This window comes from Notothenia coriiceps, unplaced genomic scaffold (assembly GCF_000735185.1).
Source record: "Notothenia coriiceps isolate Sejong01 unplaced genomic scaffold, NC01 NC01_scaffold00037493, whole genome shotgun sequence".
Lineage (NCBI taxonomy): Eukaryota > Metazoa > Chordata > Actinopteri > Perciformes > Nototheniidae > Notothenia > Notothenia coriiceps.
Window position 1 is genome coordinate 135,552 of NW_011370194.1, and position 23,376 is coordinate 158,927.

The 23,376-nt window shown below is 40.7% G+C and overlaps 3 protein-coding genes across 4 annotated transcripts in view; 2 read left to right on the top strand and 1 right to left on the bottom strand.

The window, feature by feature from the left end:
- The window catches only part of LOC104967655 (coiled-coil domain-containing protein 85C-B), a 49,745-nt gene extending 46,126 nt beyond the window's left edge, over positions 1–3,619 (top strand). Inside the window, exons 5-7 of the mRNA XM_010797163.1 lie at positions 247–339; positions 631–729; positions 1,460–3,619. Of these exons, the coding sequence (XP_010795465.1) occupies positions 247–339; positions 631–729; positions 1,460–1,549 (282 nt within the window). The 3' untranslated portion in view covers positions 1,550–3,619. The remainder of the gene's footprint in view (positions 1–246; positions 340–630; positions 730–1,459) is intronic.
- Positions 3,620–4,371: 752 nt separating this feature from the next.
- On the bottom strand, positions 4,372–12,293 carry ccnk (cyclin K). Of its 2 annotated transcripts, XM_010797154.1 has the most exons (12): positions 12,169–12,293; positions 11,602–11,666; positions 9,711–9,940; positions 9,373–9,454; positions 9,148–9,279; positions 8,435–8,540; positions 8,286–8,343; positions 7,736–7,905; positions 7,437–7,642; positions 6,633–6,663; positions 6,303–6,374; positions 4,372–5,688 (listed from the first exon to the last, which is right to left on the bottom strand). In XM_010797154.1, exons 2-12 carry the CDS (start codon positions 11,614–11,616, stop codon positions 5,195–5,197), a joined length of 1,596 nt encoding a protein of 531 aa, XP_010795456.1. In that variant the 5' UTR covers positions 11,617–11,666; positions 12,169–12,293; the 3' UTR covers positions 4,372–5,194. The 2 variants fall into 2 exon arrangements, with proteins under 2 accessions (XP_010795456.1, XP_010795457.1); XM_010797155.1 differs by lacking the exon at positions 11,602–11,666.
- Positions 12,294–16,357: 4,064 nt separating this feature from the next.
- LOC104967656 (B-cell lymphoma/leukemia 11A-like) overlaps positions 16,358–23,376 on the top strand; it is an 8,638-nt gene continuing 1,619 nt past the window's right edge. The window contains exon 1 of the mRNA XM_010797164.1: positions 16,358–17,272. Coding sequence (XP_010795466.1) covers positions 17,209–17,272 — 64 coding nt within the window. The 5' untranslated portion in view covers positions 16,358–17,208. The remainder of the gene's footprint in view (positions 17,273–23,376) is intronic.

Genomic DNA, 23,376 nt, shown 5'->3' on the forward strand with positions numbered 1-23,376 from the left:
GCTCCAACAAGCCGTTTAGGACAGAGAGTGAATACACATACTATACAGAGATGCTATATGAAAAACCAATGTGAGTTTGGAAAATTGAACAATGTAAATCTATTCTAGTAGACGTCAACAATGGAATTAGGATCAGCAGAAATGGCCATGTCATGGGACCTTTAAATCTTTGTCACCTCTTATTGCTGTGCACTGAAAGAAATGAAAAACAACCCTAATTTTCTTCCTCCCTCTTCTCCCCCCCAGGGTACCGGGCGTCTCCCCACCAGTGAGTCCTCTCCCGCCACAGGTTACCTGTCCTGCGCCCAGAAGCCTGAAGCAGTGGTCCATGCCATGAAGGTACATACATAACATTTTAGGGTGATTGTTGCTAGGATTTTTCTTTTTTCACCATCACCATCCCACTAGTCGAAAGCCCTGTTCCATGTTGATTTCAGCCCCACTTATTGCTGTGTAATATCATTTTGTTTATTGGAAAATGAACACTTTTACATCCCATGCTACATTGAATAAAATGTAGCTTTTTTGCTTATCTTCTTAGTGAAAGAAGACATCTGTTTACTTTCACACAACTTATTCAGTATCAGCTTTGTCACATGACTAATGACTAATCTGTCATTTCTCCACCAGGTGCTGGAGGTCCACGAGAACTTGGACAAGCAGGTCCCCGAGGACTACGAGGACGACCTCAGTGAGAAAGAGAAGGCCATTGTGCGAGAGATGTGCAACGTAAGTGCAACACTTCACAATGTTCCAGCTCTTTCTGTGCCTCTGTCCCTCAGTTACACAGTTCTCCTCTGCTGGGTGCAAATCAGGTCAGGTTTTGAGCTGCTTTCACTAATGAGGGAGCCTCGTGTGGACTCATTTGGTTTGGAATGACATGCAGCAGTGTCCTGGGCACTCTTGCTTTTCTTTCTATCTATCTCTCCATCTCCCCCCCCCTCCCTCCATCACCCCTGCTCCGAAGCCAACTCTTAACTGGAAGCCGTGAGTAAAGGCTCGTCGTTGAGCTGTCAGAGCAATTAAACTGGAGCGGCGGGGGGAAAAAATAACTCCCCCCTCCATTCTTCCTCTCTTCATCTCCCTCCATCTTTCTCTATGGGTGCTGAAAGGCCCGACCCGGGATAAAAAAGGTCCGCTGATTAGAGAGAAAGGCTATCTGGGCCCTGCAGAGGTATGTGACAGGCCAGGAATCTGGGGTGCATTACAATAGTACCTCTGTAATATCAGTAGGGTCCCCCGGGGGGCCCCCACTCACTGGCAGAGAGATCTCACAGAGATAGAGGACAGAGATACTGAAATATGTGTGTGTGTGCAGCTCAAAGTCAAACTGCGAGCATTTGAAGAGTTCACTCTAGAGAAAGACAGTCCTTTTTTTTTTTTTTCCTAGCCTTACTCTTTCAGTGTCTGTTTCTCCCACTCTTCCTCTCTCAACGTCTCCCTCCTCTTCGTGTTGCAGGTGGTGTGGAGAAAGCTGGGTGATGCAGCAGGATCAAAGCTGTCCATCAGACAGCACCTCTCTGGGAACCAGTTCAAAGGGCCGCTGTAGCATGGCAACAGAAAGAGAGAGAGAGATTTACAGTACTCACCTGAAAACACCTGCGCCTACACAACCCATCATGCCGTGCTCCCCTACTGCCTACAGAACCCAGCATTCCTCCGACAGACGCTCTCTATTGACTGGCTCAGATAGCTACCTGTTAGCATGTTATCCACATGCACAACTGTCTTTATCTCAGAGCTTATTAAGCGTCTGCAGCTAGTTTCACCGATTTTCTTCGTTGATTTGAAGGCCACACAACGATCTCTCTCTGAAGAACGAAACAATTGTGTTGATGGCTTTTACAGAGCATAGCTGTGGTACATTAAGCTAACGATAAGACATGGTTTCAAGCACAGACAAAAAAGTGTCTAGCCATGGATGTGAAGGCAACACGATTGCGGTATCTTCAGATACATTTTGATAGTACCTCCTTTAGCGACCCCCTAGCTCCTGTCACATGTATTGCCCCCCCCCCCCTAGTGGTCAATGAGTATAACTAGCATTAGCATTCTAAAGTGTTAACTAATGTGAAACCCACTGTGACCTAGCGCCTTGTGCTCATAAGACAAGTCTATGGATAATAACGTCTAGAGATCACTGTTAACTTGTGTATTATATGTATAAAACCATAGCACTACTTTCATTGTTATTGTTGATTTTACTTTTATCTTTTTTTGTATTCTAGCGTGGCCATGTGATCAATAATTTTAGTTGGAAAAGCATACACAACCAGACCTTTTAAACAGGGTTTTCTTTTGGTAAAAAAACAACAACTCCTCTTTTAACTTCTTCTTTTAGTTCTTCTCCAGATGTATTGCTGTAATTCCGTCTCTCTGTATTGGAAATGTATCAAGGCCATTCTGAATCAGACCATCCCCTCGGGCTAATTTTTTTTAACTTTGTAAAAATGAACTAAAACTGTATGCTGTTTGCATGCTCGACAATCATTTTCTCAGGTTGGGAGGGCTACAGCTTTGTGTGTGTGTGTGTGTGTGTGTGTGTGTGTGTGTGTGTGTGTGTGTGTGTGTGTGTGTGTGTGTGTGTGTGTGTGTGTGTGTGTGTGTGTGTGAGAGAGAGAGAGAAAGAGGAGACTGAATGCTTCTCTTGCAGCTGTAGCATCTGCCTGTGTATCCTCTTCTTCTCTATTGAACCCTGGTTACAACTCGGTTGAAGACTGCTGAAGGCATTTGCTGAATCCATAGCCTTGTCCCATTATTAAAAAATGTCAAGGCCAAATATTAAACCCTAAGTTTAGTTTGGACGGCATTATTGGAATGCTCCTAATTACTTGTTTATTATTTTATATCTCAGTAGATGAAAGAAAACGTTTTCTTGAGCTCAGTCCTTTTCTGTGGATTCAGCAGGTGTGTTTATGCGGCGCATGTTTCTTAAAATCTTTTTTTATTAGAATATGAGATAAGTCTTCCCTTAGATGTCTCCTGAAAAAAAAACTAGTATTTCTTGATGTCATAATGAACAAACGCTGTTTATCAAAGTATTTATTGCAAGGTGTCAGATAGAGATGGGAGAGCAATCAATAACTGAACAGTCATATTTTAAATGTATCAGATTTACTCAAAGTTATTTGATAGATACATTTAGTGACTGCCAGGTCGGGCTCTCCCATCTCTAGTGTTATTTGTTCCAAATTAGAACATTTTGAGGCTGTCCGCCATGCTCCTCTCAAGCAACGGGGTCTAAAATAAATCAAAGTATGGTTTTTTAAAAGTGTCCTTTTTTCTAGGAGCTGATTTAAAGCCATGATGCAATTTTGAATACTTTATTAATGGCATTTGACTTGAAATGTGCCACATTTTGTCCTGCATGGTATTTTGATTTGGAACCCAACTGTATTTTTTTTAAACATCTATAGTGTTTCTGCCTATATGCTAAAACCACAGTACAGAATCCTAGAATCTACAGAGTAAATGTTGATTCCTGTAGTAACTAGCATGGCTGTAACTTCTTTTTATGAATTTCACTGATGAGATGAATATTTGGCAGGTGAAAGGAAGACATGAAATAGGCCACTTTTAGAAAAATTTGGGAGAAAATAAACGAAGTTGGTTAAAGAAACTGTGAAGTGCTGTCTTTCTTTGATGAAGCGTGTGTTCTTAGACTGCCCTCTGCTGGTTCAGTACTGTAAGTGAAACTGCTGCAGCATACGTTACTCACCTTTTCTGAAATGTTCGACTATACTATGACATGTTTACTCTTGAACTTTTTGACATAATGTAAATTGTTCTGATAATTTCGACATACTATAATATGCCTCGTTTTTTATATAGCCTACAATGTCATTTTTTAAAATCATATTTTCGACATACAATATTGTCGTTTATCATATTTTGTTTACCATGCTGTCATTAGACATATTTTCGACATACTATACCATGTCTTTTTTTCTGATCTTTTCAACGTATGCTAGGTGTTTTCTTCTCACATGCATTACATACCATACCTTGTCGTGTTTTCTCATATTTCGACATACTATACTATGTTGTTTTTTCAGATATTTTCAGTAAAAGTTGAGTTAGCTAATACTTATGGTAAAACTAGCTAAAATGTAGCTTAAAGTAATATATATTTGGCTGCATATTCGTTTTATGAAAAATGTTCTAAACTATATCCACTCTACAATTAGCTTTCATATCTTCAGCTACTTTCAGTTTATGGACTACATATAACAGTGGTGCAGATTAAGGGGTATTTGAGCTCAACTGACAATGTAGCAATACAATACATGCAGTACATAATACACATCCAGTTACAATTTAATGATCCATACATTTTGAACTAATACAGATTGAAAACACACTACTCAGGTCTAAGTAGGAAAGCAGGTCTTTATTTTCGTAAGTGCCACTTAGACAAAACAAAGCTGCGTGCAGGATACAGAAAAGAGAAGCCTGACTAAGGCACATATGGATTGGAACTCTAAAAGAAAATGTATATGTACAAATATAACTTTGACTGTCCAGTGTTAGACATGATTAGTTAGATGACTGTTGTATTTATTTCATGTAGTACTGTCTGCAGTGCAGATTCATAACAAAAATAGACAGGAAATGAGTTGCAGTGGCATAAATTGACATGAAAGTGTTTTCACAGAAATGTAGTATGACAATAGAGCGTTTGAATATTGATGAACGTGTCAGTCCTCTTTATTTACCTACTGCATGTACAGCCTTCTCAAGTTTTGTCTCAGCAAAACAGTAGGAATGTTGAGTAAAACAAAAACAGATTGCTGCAAAATAGACACTTTAATGACTGGAAATTTGGAGAACCAAAATCAGGGTGATACAATAAAGACGCAAATATAAGACCTTTGATCTACGCAAAAAGTAAAAACTGTACATTTCATCACTCCACCATTATTGAATGAGCATGTCTGACAAAACTAAACTCAGGGTGCTAATATTCCAGTACAATAACATGTGTGAACAGTTTTCATTACAAGCTCCTGGAACTAGGCCTCACTTTTCCTTTTCAGTGTATTTGTTATTAAGCCTTCATTAAGAACAACAAAAGTCGTACAGAAAGCGGTCAGGCTCTCCCTCTCTGTGTCCCTGCTGCGTAACACAAATTCCCGTTGTTAAAATCTCCAGCTGTGGCTCTTCACAGATTCAGTTCATGGACCGTGTTTCACTCTCATCTCATCCACCCACCGTGATGAGGGGGCATGGGCACCTGAGACTGTCCTGGGGGTGGAGGGTAGCCACCAGGAGGGAGACCTATAACCTGAGGGGGAACGTGGCCTGGAGGCATGCGTGGAGGCGGGTAGCTGTTGTAGCCTGGCGGCGGGTAAGCCGGCGCCAAGTTGGGCGGCGGGTAGTTGGAGGGAGGAAGGCCTGGAGGTGGTGCGGCAGGATAGACGTGATACGGTGGTATGGGGGGAGCATAGTTGGGAGGCATCTGGGGGTAGGAGGGGCCTTCCGTCTTCATCATGGACTGCAGGCTCTGGTAGCCTTCTCCGGACATGTAGGAGCTGGTGGTGGACATGATGTAGTTGGAGGGCGGAGGTGGAGGAGGGCGGTGGGGTAATGGAGGGGGCTTGTGTGGAGGTGGAGCGTGCGGGAGAGGAGGAGCGACTTCGTTTATTGGTTCTGCTTCCGTGGGAGGGGCTGGAAGCGGGGCTTTGCGATCTAAGTGAGTGGACAAGGAGAAAACAACTTCAAAGTTTGGCATCTTTTCTGTAAAAAAAACACTGCTACTTATTCCAAAATGTTCCAAAATAACCTTTCCTTTCCCAGACTGCCACACGAGAGGTCTCATTACTGGGCTCAAGCACTAATCAGATTGGCCTGGGATTGGGCTGAGGCTAGGAGTATGCGTGTGTTGGGAAACAGAGTGGCTGGTTATGCAAGCAGACTGAAAAGACTAAAATCTTTAAAAAGGGGTTGCTTTCTAAGCTGGGGGCCCAGGCAGGGGGTCCCAGCTGCTCATTAAGGCTCTATGATGGGACACGCAAACAGACAGCGGGGTGTTGGGAAGAGGCCAGCACGTACACTATGGTGCTGAGCCTATATTTGCATACTTCTGTGCTTACATTGGCTATTTTGAGGGCATAAGTGTGTCTAAATGCAAGGTATAGCAAAATGCAGAAAACTGAGGGTGGAACGCTGGACAACCTTATATGATTTCAGACAGCGCTGTGTTCGAAGGGAAGTATCCCAAATGAGACACAGGATAACCAACCCAAAACACTCCAAATTCCTCCATAACTAGACCTACAATAGGAAGATAAGCATTACTTTACCTGGAGGAGGCTGCGATGTAGGCAGAGGGGGCATGGGGCTCTCCAGTCGAGGAATCTTTGATCCAACTTGTTCTGTGAATTAAAAGATACCCGTTAAAAACATGTTAAACTTTAGTGATTTCATAGGAAACTCTGTTGCAGGCTTCACTATTAATAAATCCTTAAAAAAAATACTAATCCTGGCATTTGGAATCAACAGCATGCATCTGTTATGTTGCCATTTTTTTAATCTTAATTGAAGTCAGGTGAATTAGCAAACCTAGATTGAAGGATTTTAGTGAATAAACACATGAGAAGGATTCAGCCTGGCTGAGGTTTAACAAGTCTTACCTGGAGGCTTTGGTTCATCTTTTGGAGATGTCTGAAAACACAAAAACATTAAAAACATGAATGCAAATACTCAGTGACCACTTGGGAATGTACAATTTTTTTTTTAACATTAAGCTATTAGATATTTTATGATGCTAGCAAGCACATTTTTGTAACTGTATGCAGTGATTCTTCAAAATACATTCAGTGATAAAATTAGTATTTGTTCATAACCCGAAACCCTCTTTAATGGTCACACATGCAGAGCACAAAGCACACGCAGTGAAATGTGTTCTCTGCTTTTTACCCATCCTAGTACCAGGGGCAGTGGGCAGCTATTCTACAGTGCTTGGGGAGCAATGGTGAGGGGGGGGGGTTGTCCGGGCACCACGGCAGGGTCCAGGAGGTGAACTGGGACCTCTCCAAGTAGCAGTCCACACTCCATATCTAAAGTCTGTACGGGGACTTGAACCAGGGACCCTAGGGCTCCCGTTGAATTAATAAAAAACTGTCTTTCAAAATGGCAATTATTATTTGTCTACGTCTTGATGGAGTGCCAAGTGAATGTCAATAAATTATATGATCTTTTATTTTGTAATGACTTGAAGTATTTAACTATAAAATGGTAAGAGATGTAAGAGAATTGCAGCATTGTAATGTCCTTAATATTAGGTAAAGCACTAGGTTACATTTTGAGGTAGGTTTTGTTGAATGTAAATGTTTGAATAAAGTTTAACAAGAGCAAATAAACATATACAAAAATCTAAATCAGGGGACTTGCCATTGGCCTTTGTCTTGAGAAATGCAATTGGAGCGTATACTCACATGTGAGCGTTTAAGCTGGCGTGCGGGGCTGCCTCCCGGAGGAGAAGTCTTCTTTGGTGGTGGTGGGGGGGGAGGGACGGGGGCTGGTGGCAGTCCCTGTGGGATTGGAGGGATCTGGGGAGCGGCTGCCCTCTCCTTCTCCTGGATGGGCTGAGGGATGGGCTTGTTTCCCTGGGAGTACAGATCCAGGATCTGGTGGCAAATGTCTGGGAAGACAAGGACGTTTTTTGGTTGAGACAATTCTGCAAAAGGATGAAGCTGAATATCGCAGGAGATGCAGGAAGTGTCATGATGAATACCTTCAAGCAGCTCCACAGGGACGTCCTGCACAAACATTTCCCACCATCGCCGTGACGACTGCTTGGCGGTCCACTCCTGGATGTCGAACTTACAGAGGCGCCCCGCCAGGTACATGACAGCCACCGCGATGATCTCTGGTTCCCACTGCAGGGACAGCATGGTGCACAGGCTGCCAGGGACACAAGGGATACTGTTCAGTCTTCTCTCCTCACAATACAAGACATCACCCTGTTTTCTCATTCTATATTCCTTGTGTCTTTAAAACAGATAACAGGGCCTTAAATGACCATTCGTTTACAAAAGATCAGATAGGCCGACCCTTGATGCTGCTGCTGCTGCATGGTCATTTATAGTAAGTGTAAGACGAGAATCTTCCAGTTATATCAGACTGTATCTAAAGAATAAATAGTAACCCAAAGCGAAGATGAAATGCAAGTTGCGAAGCTGGTCAGTCTAACAGAGCAGTGATGTCAAGACATTTCTCTAGGGAGAAGACACTATGTGGACACAGGTCCTAATACAAAGAGAGGTTCCATGCCAACGGCTCACCTGTCGTTGACAAAGGTCCATGCCATTTGAAGCACCTTGCACACCTTATTCTTGTCCCCTTTAACAAGAAGAAAGAGACATATCAGTTTTCCAAATGTCTAAATGTAATAATGTATTACTCTCCGTGGATCATTCTTTTTCTATGTCACCTTTGAGTTGCTTGACGTAGCGCAGCAGGAACATGTAAGGGTGCTCGACCTGCAGGTCAAATTTGATCGTCTGGAGCAGAATTCTCTCCAGCACCATCACCTCTTCCTGTTGAAACAAACACAAACTACTTTAAATATCCTGAATGGTAAAAACACAACAGGCTCAAGCAGGGGGGCTAATGGCTAACTCACTCAATAGCCTTTCACCTAGACTCGTGTTTTTCCAACTCTGACCCACGGGCATGACTGTAGTTTTTTTAGGACAATGTAGTCTACTCCTTTTTTTCAAATCAAATTTGACTTAAGTGTATTAAAACGAAAGCATACTGCGAGCTGTTGGCTGCCCTTGAGAAAAATATATACAAGAAATACTGCAAATATTCGTACTGTTTAACATAATGAAAAATACATTTAGATATGAATAATAAGAAAAAATGGGTCATTCCAAAATGGAAGGTACAATAGGTCCTAATCAAATGAAATATTATTGAAATTCCAAGTTTGTATGTTTTTAACTATGCTTCTATGATTGAGAAATTATTGGGTTGAGAAGGTTCAAAAGGTTCTTTACTTAACATTTAATATTAGTGTAACCTTCTTTAGCTTTCCAAGATGGAGAGCTGCCTATATTACAGTGTATCCCTTTGCACTCATTACATTAAAAAAGGTCTCATGTAAGCAGTCAGTCAACAGGCAAGTTATATAAACAACACCTTCGGGTCGTCTCCAAACTGAGCAAACTGCACATCGTTCAGCAAGCTGCGGGCAGTTTTAATGATGTCTTTACACTTCTTGGGGGTTTCCTCCACTTTCCCTGCCAGGAAAAGGCAGCATGCACCAGTGACCTGATGGGACACAAATCACAACATTAATCCACCGTACTTGGTCCATTTTTAAAGAAGAGGAAAATCTAACAAAATACAATTTTTTGAACTTACATATCTAGGGAACTGCTTGAAGGAGTGAAACATGTAGAAGCGGTGGAAATATATGATGCCAGTTGCCAGTGTGTCATAATGTCTGCAGATGAAAGTCAAGGATATCACGAAAACCAGTCAGTTATTTGTAAGATAAAATCTTCCACAGCTATGTAAAATCATTTCAGACAAATGATAGATCACTTTGAATGTGGCATTATGATCATTAGATATCATAACCCATTGTTTTGATTACAAAAATGTTAATGCAAATCAAGTTGAAGTGGAGAGGAAAGTGTCTTTAGTTTGATCATTTCTTCAAGGTTTTTCCACATGCAGATAAATCAAATCAAGGATACAAGCCAAGTCTGGTCCCCACGTCAAAAATGAAGCGGGCTCCTTCCCTCCGATACCGGGCCTCTGTCCCCGGGTCCAGGCCTTCAGACTGGGAAGGGCTGTGGACTAAATCCTTCTTGTCCCAGTACCAGCATGGCTTGATGTGGTCCAGAATTATTTGGCCTGAAAAGTTCTCCTTGAATTCCTTCATGAGCTGAGGAGAGGCAACGGAGGATGGACCCGCTGCACCTGACTGAATGCATAAAACACTGCAGTTATAAAACACCATTTACAGGAAACAGTGCTCAATCATACTAATAATGCTGGTGTATTTGGTAAACTGTCAGACAGACTAAAGTCATAACTATAACAATAAACACTACCACTAGAATAGCATGATCATTTCTGTATCTATCTATGCCCTGTACTTCTATCTGAAATACATAGATACGAGTGTTGTGTTAAGAACAAACTGTAAACACCGTGAAACTTAATACAAGCTGAGATTTTAAGATGTATACTCAGTGGTGAAGACCCACATGTTATACTTCAGTAAAAGTATTAATACCAGAGTAGAAATACTCTATTAGAGGAAAAAGTATTAGCATCCACTATTGTAGCAAAAGTAAAATAACGTATGCAGAATTACATTATAATAATGTAAAAATGTATGTAATTGCCCCTATTGTAAAGGTGCATCTAACTTTAAAGAGTTTTATTCTGCCAGGTTTCTTTAATCATTATTGTACAACATAATCTATTGTTAGTTGTTTAATTTTTTTTAATTTATTTAAAGGGGACCTATTATGCAAAATCCACTTCTTCATGTCTCTTCTACATCAACATGTGTCCCCTCTGTGAAAGGGATTCTGAAAGTTTCAGGAAAAAAGATTTGCTCACTTTTTGTCCTGATCCATTTATATAAAAACCGGCCTGAGAATGAGCTGATCAGATTTTGGCCCCGTGGGTGTTTCTCAATCTCGAGTACGCTTGCTTGGAAGCACATGTCTTCCGAGCGTCTTGCTTCAGAAGCGAGGCAAGAATACTTCCTGGCTTTCGGAAAACAAAGAGTGGAACAGGCTAGCAAGTGTGCGTCATATGAGAGGCCCCGCCTTACATTTTCCGCCACAGATTTGGGGAAATTGGTCCGTGCGCAAAGCATTGTGGGGATTTTAAGACCGGAGTCTACACATGTGCAGCCTCGACATTTCTCCAAACGAAGTACGCCGGGCTAGGTAGAATTCCAAGTATGCTGGACATTGGAACAGTACTTCGGCGGCACTCAATGACGTAGTATTCTTGAAATAGTGGCTCTGGACTGGAGCAACTTTACTCGACATTGAGAAACACCCCTTATCACCTGAATCTCCTCCTAGAGCACCATTGAGTTCTTTTTAACCAAATATCTCTCAGGGGGGCGTGGGGAGGGGCTCCTTATTTTCATCTAAAGTAACAGACAGAGAATCAGCACTTTGGAAACAGGTCTGAAACAAAGGGGTTTATGGGATGCTGCAATGATCTGTTTGGTGTTTGGAGCCAAACACTTCAGAGACATGTTTTGTATATATATATCTGAGACCTATAATATATTGATGAAAAACAGTATAATAGGGGACCTTTAAATGGATTTCTTTTTATGTTTTTGTTTATTTATTTGTTAATGTAATTGTTTATTAATCATATGAACATGCAAAGTAATTAGTAACTTAATATGTCAGATAAATGTAGTGGAGTAGAAGTATAGAATACAATAGTAAAGTACAGGTACCTCAAAGTTGTACGTACAGTACTTGAGTAAATATACTTAGTTACTTTCCACCACTGGGTATACTTTAACTAATTGTAAATAGCTTAAAACATTTCTGCATAGTCAGTCAAAACTATGCAAATAAGGAATGGGTTACATTTGCTGACCTGTATTTTCCTCATGTCCAGTTTCTGTAGATGCTAATTAAATAGCTGCTTACAGTTTAACAATCCTAAAGTTAGAAAAGCAAAAGAACACGTTTGACATTATGGTTGGCATTGCTCTTCTCATCCCATTCATTAAGTAATCATGTGACATGATTAACACACTCATATGGGTTCAAAACAACGAAGAATAACCTGAATTAGCATAACAAAAATGCTAACAGCTCATTAGCATTTAATCATGTTAACCGAGCTATGGCTAATGGGAACTAAAGTTGGCTGCGTGGAACTAACATCACCAAATAACCACTAATGTGTTGTTATCGGTATATTATGTATGGGCTAAATTGTAGGCCGGTAACGTCAGCTAAAGACACAGACAAGGTTAATTATTAAATTGTAAAATAAAAACAGTTGAGAAATAGCATTATGCCAGACAGGTGATAATCTTCGCTAGCATCATCGGCTAGCAAACTTGTTTTACTCGCGGTCTTAACACCGCCGAGGCGAGGAGGACTGTGCTCCATCGAAACTAGCCAGAATTCTGTTGTCATTTGAAACGTTTCTTACCTTTAACATGTAGCCGTTGGAATAAATCAACCAAATCAGATAGCTGTGTTAATAAATAATAGTCATTCAAAAGAGTATGGCTAACAAGTGATCCACAACAGCCCCCATTGTAACAAGGGCACCGCCATTATGGAGTACGTCAGAGATACAATTCTGAATGACGTCATGACGCAGGATATCTGACACACGTGTGCTGTGGCTGTATTTTGGATTAGACTTTTATTTCCTGAATCTTATGTTCAACGCTCTGTAAACTACTTTTTTCTGTTAGAAAAAAAATAATACAACAATACATAGGCTACTTGGAAGTATACAAGTGTTCTTGTTAACATGATGAAAATATGTTATCCCCAAACTATCCACTAGAGGGAGACAATTTATCACCTTTGGACTTTGGCAGCCAGGACTGTAAGTTTTTCACATGCAAATAATGATTTGAAAAGCTGACTTAATTGAACAAGTATTACAATGTCTTAAAATGCCTGACAAGTATTCAAATCACAAACTCAAACAACATGGATTCAATATGTTTGAAAAGTTAAAGGTAATATATTGGATGTGCAATAAATTGGGTATAAATTCATAAATGTGCCACTAAATATTGTTTTAAATATTGAAAATGCTATAATAATTGTTATAACACCCATATGTAGTACTGACAAACGGATGGTAAAAGGATGGTCAAATAAGTAACAGGTAGTAGGATTAAAGAAGAATATTTTACAAAAGGAGCAGCACTAAAAATATATCAACATCAAACATAAAATGCCTATTTGTTTTATATAAGGAAAGTATATTACTGCACTATAATTATTTATTTCATTATGTACTATGCCTTTCAATCTTATGTTATGTTATTATGTTAGGCTTTGTAAGGTAGGCTATCTGTTAAAAGTTTTCGGGATCAGCAGTTTGCTATGCTCTTTAAATACATAATTAGTAGCCCCCTTTTTTACAACTTTTTAAAAAATCTTCATGAATTAAATAAATCTGACTTTTTAATCATTTCCGAAGTCCATGGTGCCATGTGCTGGAGTAAATGAGACTCAAGACATACCATACATATTTTTTGTATAATATCTTAAAAACACATTTTCTTTTTTTTTTGTCATTCTAGAAATCTAGAGCTTGACTGAGAGTTTAGAGAAACACAAGAAAATATTCCTTAATTACATATGATATGTTACAGCTAATTGTGACGATGAATTAAACTCTTTGTTGAATAAAAGAGCAATAATTACACCCCTTTATCAATATGTCAAGCTAAAACTATTGTAATCCTTTAAATGCATATGGGATATGGCTATAAAATGCATACAACCAATGGTGAGTCTACAGAGAAACTAGCAGTGCAGTGCAATGATTTTGTAAAAAAAAATGATTTAATGATTGCAATGAAATATGTTTTTCACACACTTCACTCTTTTAGACCTGGTACAAGATCTCATGTAACCATCACGGCCTTTGTTTTTTTTCAAATGTTCCAGCGAAAGAGTGCAAGTAACATCTTGTGCCCTCTCCATTCCCCTCCCAGCCTCTCTTCTGAGGACAGCCAGCATTGAATCATTTACTCGGTCCAAATTAAAATTGGGAATCTACATGCATTATATATTCAACCGTGCTCGGACAAATCCTCTTAACTGTGGGAGAAATTGTCAGGATGTGTCCTGTAGAAAAGTAAGAGCCTTGTCTGGTTGTATTGCCCGTAGCAAGGGAGCATCTCAATCTGTCACTCAAGGTCCACACACATGCACACCAACCACAGTAAATCAGCCTATGAATAATATATAATTGTACTTTCTTTATTAATATTAAACATTGCATAATGAAGCACCGACTATAAGTAAATCCCAGAGCAATATTCATATTACCATGAGCTGTCCTGGAGTGGACCTTTCATTGTTTATGTAGTGAAACACATCAAAAAGGGCTGCCACTTAACCTCAACATTTAATCCTCTCTTTGTTCTTAAAACTGCATTATGCTGAGCGTAGTTCTTTCCCCTTTCACATATGTTGTCCTATTTTAAGACATTAATGCAATTTAAGTATTCTTTAGAGAGTAAACAGATGGGAGAGGCATGAAAAATGGAAGATAAAAGGATGTGACGAAGGTTGTGACCCAGAAGTTGCATTCACTGTCCACTGATGTGCAAGAGCTCCCCGTCAACTTTGTCCCTGGGCGCATTTTTAACATAAATTATAAGTGGAATCTTAAAACCCGGGTCATTTTGGGGAAAAATACCTAAAACGCTGACACAATGTCCCTTGTTCCTTTGGACAAAACTTCCATCTCAGCCTGGTCTCTCGTGTATGTATTGCCCTGAGGTGTGTTCAGGTATCTCCCAGCTCTGGCACTTTACCACACACGAGATGCATGTCTCCTTAGAGGCAACACTTTGGACTTAAAACCTTTCCTGTGTCCACAAGTTGGTGTATTTGTGGTTTACTGGTCATGTGCAACCCAGTTGAAACTGCCTTTGCCCGCAGCCGGCAGATACAAGCTATAATGGATACATTGATGTATTATTGAGAAACCCATGGGGTGAGGATCAAGGGGCTGCTTGAAGCGAGTAGGGATAGCAAAGAGAGTGCGTGAACTCGCGGGAAATGTTTTCCTTCAGCATCCCGATGTGTCCACGGCTCGCTCTTGCTCTCTTGGCCCTCAATGCCAAAAACTGAGACATTTCATGTAACATCACATGCGGAATTTATGGGCTCCATTCAAAGCAATATGCTCGACAACATGCTCGGGCCTCTCTGTGAAAGATAGCTGTTTGTGCAGTAGTGTTTCCATGTGGAGTCTGCTGAGGTTATGTCGACTTGAGCCAGAGCTGAGATGACATTTCATTTATATAAATAATTACTGTCCTGAAAGTCCCCTAGGCCTGCCCTGAAGCAATCAAACTTCTAATGCTCTTAAAATTGCCCACCATGTTTTATTAATGGCCGACTATAAAATGCATCGCTATAGCAGCACAATTTCCCCGGCTGATCCACGAGGAAAGAGTGTCAACTTTAAATGGCCGTATTAGGCTTCCATATTTTTATTCAACAATGTATTTCAAGTAAATTATACCACGGAGAAGGTTTGAATTATACGGTAAGGTGGGGAGAAAAAAAGAAACTTGAGTGTGTTCTTATAGTCTGTACAAAGCACTTATCTGTGCATACACTGATCTAAATGAATACAGTGAATTATGTGCAGGATGATTGCCCATTAGTGCCATTAATTGCCTCCGAGTGAACCTGATCTGCTCTTCAAGGACTCTCTTATTCTGAATTGTATAAATGGCGAATTAAGGGGGGCTCCATTCTAAAAATAAGAATAAAGTAGAGTAAGGCAGTGTTAAGGTTTCACCCCCACCCCCACCCCAACCCCTCCTACATAGGTTGAAATGAGTCCTGACTGTGCCAACAGAGGGTACTGTTGCCTCACAACATGTTTAAATTATCTTCACAACAAAATATGCATTCCTTCTCTGATTCAATGTGAGACAATCAGTGTTTTATATTATATTCATCATCATTTAGAAGCGTATTAGATATAGTAGAATACTACAATAAGATACATTTTTGTAATATCTCAATTAAAGGTGACCTTTAACCCAATATCTTTTAATCTGATAGGTGTGGGTGAACTTGATATTCCAGCAATTTAAAAACAGTTTGCTTCTGGTATGCATGATATGAATGGATCATTTGTTCAAACAAGTATACGGTTTCTGATTAAAAAACACAAGAAAGAAAATTGAAACATGAAAGGATTTGATGCTCTTTTGGGGGTAATGTATATTAAAGGTCATAAAGAGAAGGTAATATAAGTGATTTGGTGGTCACTTCATTGATTCTAAAGGCAGACATTGTGACACTGCCTTTGAAAGAAGTAATAATGACTTTGTTTGGAGCTCATCAGCTCGAAGGAGCCACGTCTAGCTGCCCCAACCAGACTGTGTCCGCGCGTTTTGCTCTCCACTGTTTATGCAAACGTCACGGACGCACTTGGACTTGTATCCCATCCCACCCCAGTGGAGGCAACCTCAGCCACACACACACACACACACACACACACACACACACACACACACACACACACACACACACACACACACACACACACACACACACACACAAACAAAAGCACAGGGCTTGCATACAGTCTGCACACACACGGATCCTCCCAAACAGAGCCGCCGCTTTCATCGTGTGAGTCAACGCGAAGTAGCCTCACACTGTAAGGAAACTGGGAAACATTGGACCTCTCGCTTGTTGGACGACGACGAGGAGGAGGAGGAGGTGTCTTGTCTGCCCGCGTGCACTCTCTCTCCCCCCTCTCTCTGCTTCACACTCCCTCTCTCAATCAACTAGGCTCCTGCCAGCAGAGCCAAGAGTTGCCGTTCCGCGCGCCGATGCCAAAACGCACAGGAGGAGTCAGTGCCAAAGGGTCATTTTAGCGCACCACTGCTGAAATGGAAGGACTGTAGGGAATCCTAGAATAAACAGCAGCCATTTGACCCCAGATGATATAATCATATCATTAAAAACTCGAGAAAAAAGGGAAGAAGGGGGAAAGGAGCCAAATAAGAACCCATCACCCAGTGGAGTGCTCCGTACTTCATCTGTCACCACGCTCGCTGCAGAAGTGTCCAGGATTTGTATCTGCAAAAGGTCATTGCAAAAACATACCTGAAACACATTGGCCGCTATAGTAGCCAACTGCTTCCATTACAAACTTCTACTTCTTTGGCTTCCTTAAATCCAGGTGTTGCTTCCTCCCGAAGACGCTGCAGGACATTTTTTTCTTTTTGGACAAACTCGTCTTCCATCCTTATTGCGCTCCTCCACGTTAAAGTTGCAGCAGAAGAAGAAGAAGAAGAAGAAGAAGAAGAAGAAGAAGAAGAAGAAGAAGAAGAAGAAGAAGAGTGGAGGGATTAGGAGAGGGGGAAAGTTGTTCACCTGCAAGCCAGAGGGAACCGACACCACGGTCCAAGCCGAATCCAAGTGCCGTTCACCGGGCGATGCCAGAGTAAATGCCGGGGCAATGTCCCGCCGCAAGCAGGTGAACCCGCAGCACTTATCGTTGACGCACAGGGAGACAGTACGAGGTGAGTTCAATTCCTGCAAGACATCTCACTTCATACATGATTAAGTGTACAATGTACGGTTTATTACTAGTATTCATTCAGATTTTGAGGTCTAAATTCAAGTTTTTATTTTGCTATTGATACAAGAGTTGTTTTAATCTTTGAAAATGCGCCGAAGAAGAGAGAAGATTGCCGATAATAACTTAAATTAGTCAAAAATACATTCACTAAGTTAAAACACGTGTACACACATGAATAACACTGTTGTTTTATTTACTTATTAGATAGAAATAAAGTCATTTTATATCTTGATAATAATGGTTTTACAACTTTAAAATGTATTAGGATAATTCTGGTGTATTTCATATACCGTTTGCAGCTTTATACGATTTTACTACGAGAGATGATCTCATGACATCTACATTGGGACTGTCTGGCTAAGTGTGTGTGAGTGTGTATGTTTGTTTGTTCAAGCACGTGTGACCGTGTAATGCATTTCATCACAAAACAATTTTGATTATGTTTTTCCAAGATGTGGCTGAATGTTTATTCCTACTTTCTCTAAATATTCACTCATTTTCAAACAGTTATTTTATCACGTTTCACATTTGTTTTGTGATCCTGCACCACGTTACTGCTTAATTTCTTTAAATTCGACTTGAAATGCGTTTCATTTGAAATTAAATCTCCTCTTTTCGACATGTTATCAGTTTTGAATATGTTTGGCTTGACACAAAGGCCTTTCTGCACTTTAAAGTAACCTTCGAGGAGCATTACAGAACTCAAATCGAGCACGGAAATCAATTAATTTAGCTCTCACATCAGAAAACTAAAATCAACACGCCATAAACGGACAATCTAAACTTGTATAATTACGATATTTCAAAAACAAAGGGGTCATTTAACTTAGTTTGAAGCTTTCCAAAGCTGCGACCAAAAAAAGGAACAGTGATTTAATTGCGCAGATTTAATCTGAAGAAGGTTTTTTTAATGTCTTTGTGGAGCATATGATAAAAAAGTCCTATAATCCAATTTCAAATCAATTATATCAATCTAACCTTCATCTCCCAGCGCTGTGCTTTTCCTAAATCCAATTTCATAGAGGCCTAATCTGGGTAATTCATTGCAGAAATTCATGATGTAATCTCTGGCCAATCTGTTTTGTGTTGGAAAGACGCATTCCGTCCCTCCCGACACATTTAGCATTTAAGCTAATTATTCACCCCACTCACTTTATCTCCCTCATGTCACTGACCTATCTCTCATTTCGTCCCTCAATTGAAATGGTTACGGTTATTTTAAAGAGCAATCTGAAATCTAAATGTTTGCTTTAACCAGTGTTGTTGTTTTCTAAATGAGAAAGTGTGGTGCATCCCTCAGCAGATTTATAACAAATATTGCTCAAGCAGTTTATTCTCTGTCACAGTCACTGCCTGTCAGTTAATTAAGGAAATAATACCCCTCAATACATCTTTACAAATGTGCAAAATTCAAACAGTTTCACCTCCGGCATGTGTGTGTTTGTTCAACATTTACCTGCATGAATAATGACCAATAATTGCAACGTTTTTTACACATTAAAATATGCCAAATGGTACATATTTGGACTAACTTAAATATTTGCCTTCCCTCCTTCCAGCCATGGGTCACTTTGTTTGACATCTTCATTTCGTTTCTTTTTTTTTTACACATTAGCACCTGCTGTACAGTCAGCAAATTCTTCCTTGGTGCTGAATGCAAATTCTTGCATAATTAGCCTGATAATTAGTTGTCACAGATTCGCTTTAAATTTCCTAATTTCTTTGTCCGAGCCGTTCAGATGTCCCCGGGGTGCATCGGATCTTGCCTGAAGCTTTTAATGACTACTTTTCACAGGACATTTTAATCACCGCTCACCTGTCAGCGGAGCCTTACGAGTGTCAAACAACAACTTAAATTGAGATATTCTGCAAACGCTGACAAATGTTTGATGTTCAGCTTGATCATGTGAGGAGTAGTGTAAATGCTAAAAGTGGTTATTAGAGTGCAGATGCTGGGCCTTGAATCTGGTCCTACCTGTTCTCTGACATGGAACACTGTCTCCTGTCGATGGCCTTAATGACCTAAGAGGCTAACAAGTTCAAAATTAAGGTAAAAATCTCAATATGCAGGTATATTTTTGTTCGTTTACTTTCTGATGTTATCAAGGAAAACAGATTTTTTTAATATAGCAACAAATATATTTTTCTTTCCATCCAATGTTGTGAGAACAATGCTCGCCTGTGCGGCTGTGTGCACTGATGCTCCTGTATTTGCATGAAACGCCTAAGCCATGTTTACCATTTGCCTTACAATTTCTTACTGATTTCACATCTGCTGCTGTGATGGACGGAAAGCGTATGATGGACCTATCATTCAATGGCCTTGGGCTGTGTGTCGCTGTGGGCTGTTTCCTTAAGCTGGGTGGGGTCTAGAGAGGACCTGGATCACACCTCAGCATGGAGGATCTGAGCAGTGCTGGGGAAAAAAACACACATTTGATTAAGTCAACACCTTATAGAAAGCTTCGGGTACATATGTACAGTTTTATTGTCAGTTTCATGAACTAATTGCTTAATTTCAAAGATGTCAGCTGTCAAGACCAGTCACGAGGTATCTCTTTACACAAGTAATAATATGAAGATTCTGCTGGGTGCCAGCGTATCAACCACATGTCAGATCAGTTGGTTATCCACTGTAACTAAACACAGCCTTGTGCCCTGCAGACATGCCGCTCATAGGTCATACTCTGCTTGGAAGTGCAGAGAACCTGAATATCAGCATATTTCTGGACAGGCTTTTATTGGAAGACTGCGTTCAGGGGATTTCTACTTGTCAAAAAGGGACACTGAATGCACACAATGTACTCACTGCATATTACGAACTGTGAAACAGCCCTCAAAATGCGTGACCGATGCATATGTTCACAAACAAACCAATCACATGTATAAGATATTCGGTCCAAGTTAAATTTGACCTTCGGTTTACAACACATCCTTTGTTTTATTAAGACTAATGCAGGCTAACACCCCCTCTAGGCTTTTTGTTTTAGGCTCATTGATTCAGCTTGGAGTCACATCCATGACAAAGAAACCTATCATAGGATTATCATTATGAATTACTCACACATTAACGTCTGGTGTTTAGCACCACAGGCCTCTGCTTGTTCTAGAGATTGGTCTTTTTTTTCTAATATTGGAATTATTAGAGGACTGTTTTCTTGACCTAACCCTGGAAACGTCTTGTGATAACTGTTTACTCTCAGGATTGGCCTGCTACTTGTGAAACAGTTAATGTTTTTGCTTTTATTCGCACCATATGGCTGTCAAATTGCTGAGGGGGGAGAAAACCCAGCATATACGCAATGCAACACAACACTAAATATTCACACACATTGTGGTAACCGGATGATAATCTCACAGGGGATGATTGGTGAGCGACGTGTGATTTACTGCGAGCAGTTTGTTCTTAGATTCTCTTTCAATCGAACACATTAAATCAATTTTGCAACGCCATAAAGCTCCTTCTTTTTTACTCTTATTATTATATCTCTTAAAAAATTGTTTGGCAAATGTGATTTATGCCCCTAAATGTCATGCCCCACAGCTTGCAAGCGATTTAGTAACAAGTCACAGTCAGCTGCAGAGCCTTATTTTTGCTCACTTTCAGGCTGATCATTTAAGATTTATGATAAGAAATGAGACTGCAGCAGATTAAATGGTGATAAGATAATGAAACACACAGGCCTGGCCTTACACAACACACACTGTTGCAGCTTTCGTTGGCAAACGCAACCGAGAACAAATAAAAAAGGGCTAGGCTAAGCGAGGCCGCTTGTTGTTTGAATTTTTGATTGCAACCATCTGCAACGTTGCTGGTGTCATTTATTTTCAATGACAGCGTGAATCTTATCCCACTTTCCCCTGTGGGGTTTACATGTGTGTGTGTGTGTGTGTGTGTGTGTGTGTGTGTGTGTGTGTGTGTGTGTGTGTGTGTGTGTGTGTGTGTGTGTGTGTGTGTGTGTGTGCGTGTGTGTGTTTAGCTCAGCAAATGGAAGGGGGAAAACAAAGAAATGGAGACAGGTCTGAACCCATACAGTATGGTCGACTGTCATATGAGTGCCCCTGGCCTTATACTCTGCCTTTTACCAGCAGAACACAGTGTGCAGCTGGTATTAAAAAATGTTCTATAAGGTCAGGAGTCGAGCGGAAAAACAGTTTCACGCTTTCTGTTTTTAACGCCGCTCGGAAGAATCTCATCAAATTCACATCGTTAATTAAAAACAAATGTTTCACATTCAGCAAAATTACAATTCCACAGTTTCTTATTCGACTTTTAAGGCAGAGTGAAACATGTTAAACCATGTTTAGATTTCCTATCACCTTCAGCTCTAGCTGCGATCACAACAACAGAAACACCTTTATAAGAGCATATAAGGACAAGCACAATAATCATAGATTAGAAGGATTTATATGGGCAATTAATGTCAGAGGAACTTTATATATATGATGCACCTTGGCAAGCTTTACCTACTTGGCTGGTTTAAACCTGGCCAATAGTGTGAAAAACACTCAAGAGGGCGTCACATATTATTTACAGGTTTTCGCACTAAAATTACAACTCCACAGATAAAGAAAAAGCTGCAAATGAAACAATTCCTCGCCTGTGGCAACACCATTTGATCATTAAGTGCTTATTGTGCGTTTTGAATATATTTTTCGACCTTTCGCACAACTGGAAATATTGGTGAAAGAGGCCCATTGTCTTCAGCTGTGTCTCCCATCTGGTACACATTGTGCAGCGGCAGTGTGCAGCAGCAGTGAATGACTGACTCTCTCCTCATCAAACTGATAGGGGGTGCTCTAAGGCTGCCTGACTTAACTCACACTTGATAAGACAGAGTAGCAGGAGGAATACTCTGTGTGTGTGTGTGTGTGTGTGTGTGTGTGTGTGTGTGTGTGTGTGTGTGTGTGTGTGTGTGTGTGTGTGTGTGGCAGAGACCAAGAGAGAGGAATAAAGTGTGTGTGCTATCATGTCAGACAGCAGGGTTTCATTGCTATCATCACGCCTTCTCAGCGAATGGCATGTTTGACATGTGTGTGCTATGCTCCCTTACCTATCAAGCGTGTTCCTCTCACATAGCAGTTTATACAGAGAGAATTAGACACTGTCTGTCACGATGATAGGCTACATTTAGTTTTATTCTTTTCATTTCAGTGTGTCTACCAATGTTGCTTTTTTTGCAAGCATTCCAGGTTCAGTTCCTTTTTGCACCTGGCTTTTTTTTTTCTCACACAGGTGAGCCTCGGGATACACGAGTGAGCGGGTTTCGGGGAGAGGTGTGGTTTTAATAAGAAGTCCGACTGATATTCTGATGGCATGGTGACAATGCCAACGCCTATTCATTTGCGGCCTTCTGCCCCCAGGCCGTGTTGCTCAATCATATGTGAACAAACAGGCCTCAATCTATTTGTCTCTTACATAAAGTCCAAAAGCAGGTGTCTATCAACTCTTTCCCTCCCCCACATTTCCAACTCATCGAGGCTCTTATGCCACCTGTCTTGCTTTCAACGGCTGAAGTGAGAGCGAGCGCCATGTTGTTAGCTCCTGCACAGTGCTACTTATATGCATCGCACATATGCGCACATGCACGCACGCGCTTGTGTGAACACTCTGGAACATTGCTTCATGTGAATCGTGGTCGCAAGCTGTGAACTGTAGGTAAATATGTGTTTGTGTTCCTTCTTTGCCGGCAAAGATTAGGAGATGGAAATTATTTGGCAGGCGTCCAGGAACCCATCTCCATTTAGAGAAAAGATATTTGGCATCGGATCATCACTCCAGGGCAAAGCGAGTGGACTGGAACGCATGTGTGGGTGTGTGTGGGTGCAGAGGGGGGTTATTCATGGTGGCAAAGACTTATTTGAAATAATAAAAAGGAAACTGGGTAAAACTGTGTAATATTCAGCTGGAATTCTTCCCTGAGTTTAACGGTTATGACGGGGAATGTAGAGGAGCAACGCCTCCCTGGCAGTTTGAGATGGGCACACACACCCAACAGACAGAGACCAAGAGAGAGGAATAAAGTGTGTGTGCTATCATGTCAG

What these genes read in the sequence shown, in the direction of transcription:
- ccnk (XM_010797154.1), bottom strand. An exon ending in AGTTTGGAGACGACCCGAAG is followed by an intron (nt 8,541 to 9,147) that starts GTGTTGTTTATA and finishes TTGTTTCAACAG; the next exon opens with GAAGAGGTGATGGTGCTGGA. An exon ending in TACATCGCAGCCTCCTCCAG is followed by an intron (nt 5,689 to 6,302) that starts GTAAAGTAATGC and finishes CCACTCACTTAG; the next exon opens with ATCGCAAAGCCCCGCTTCCA.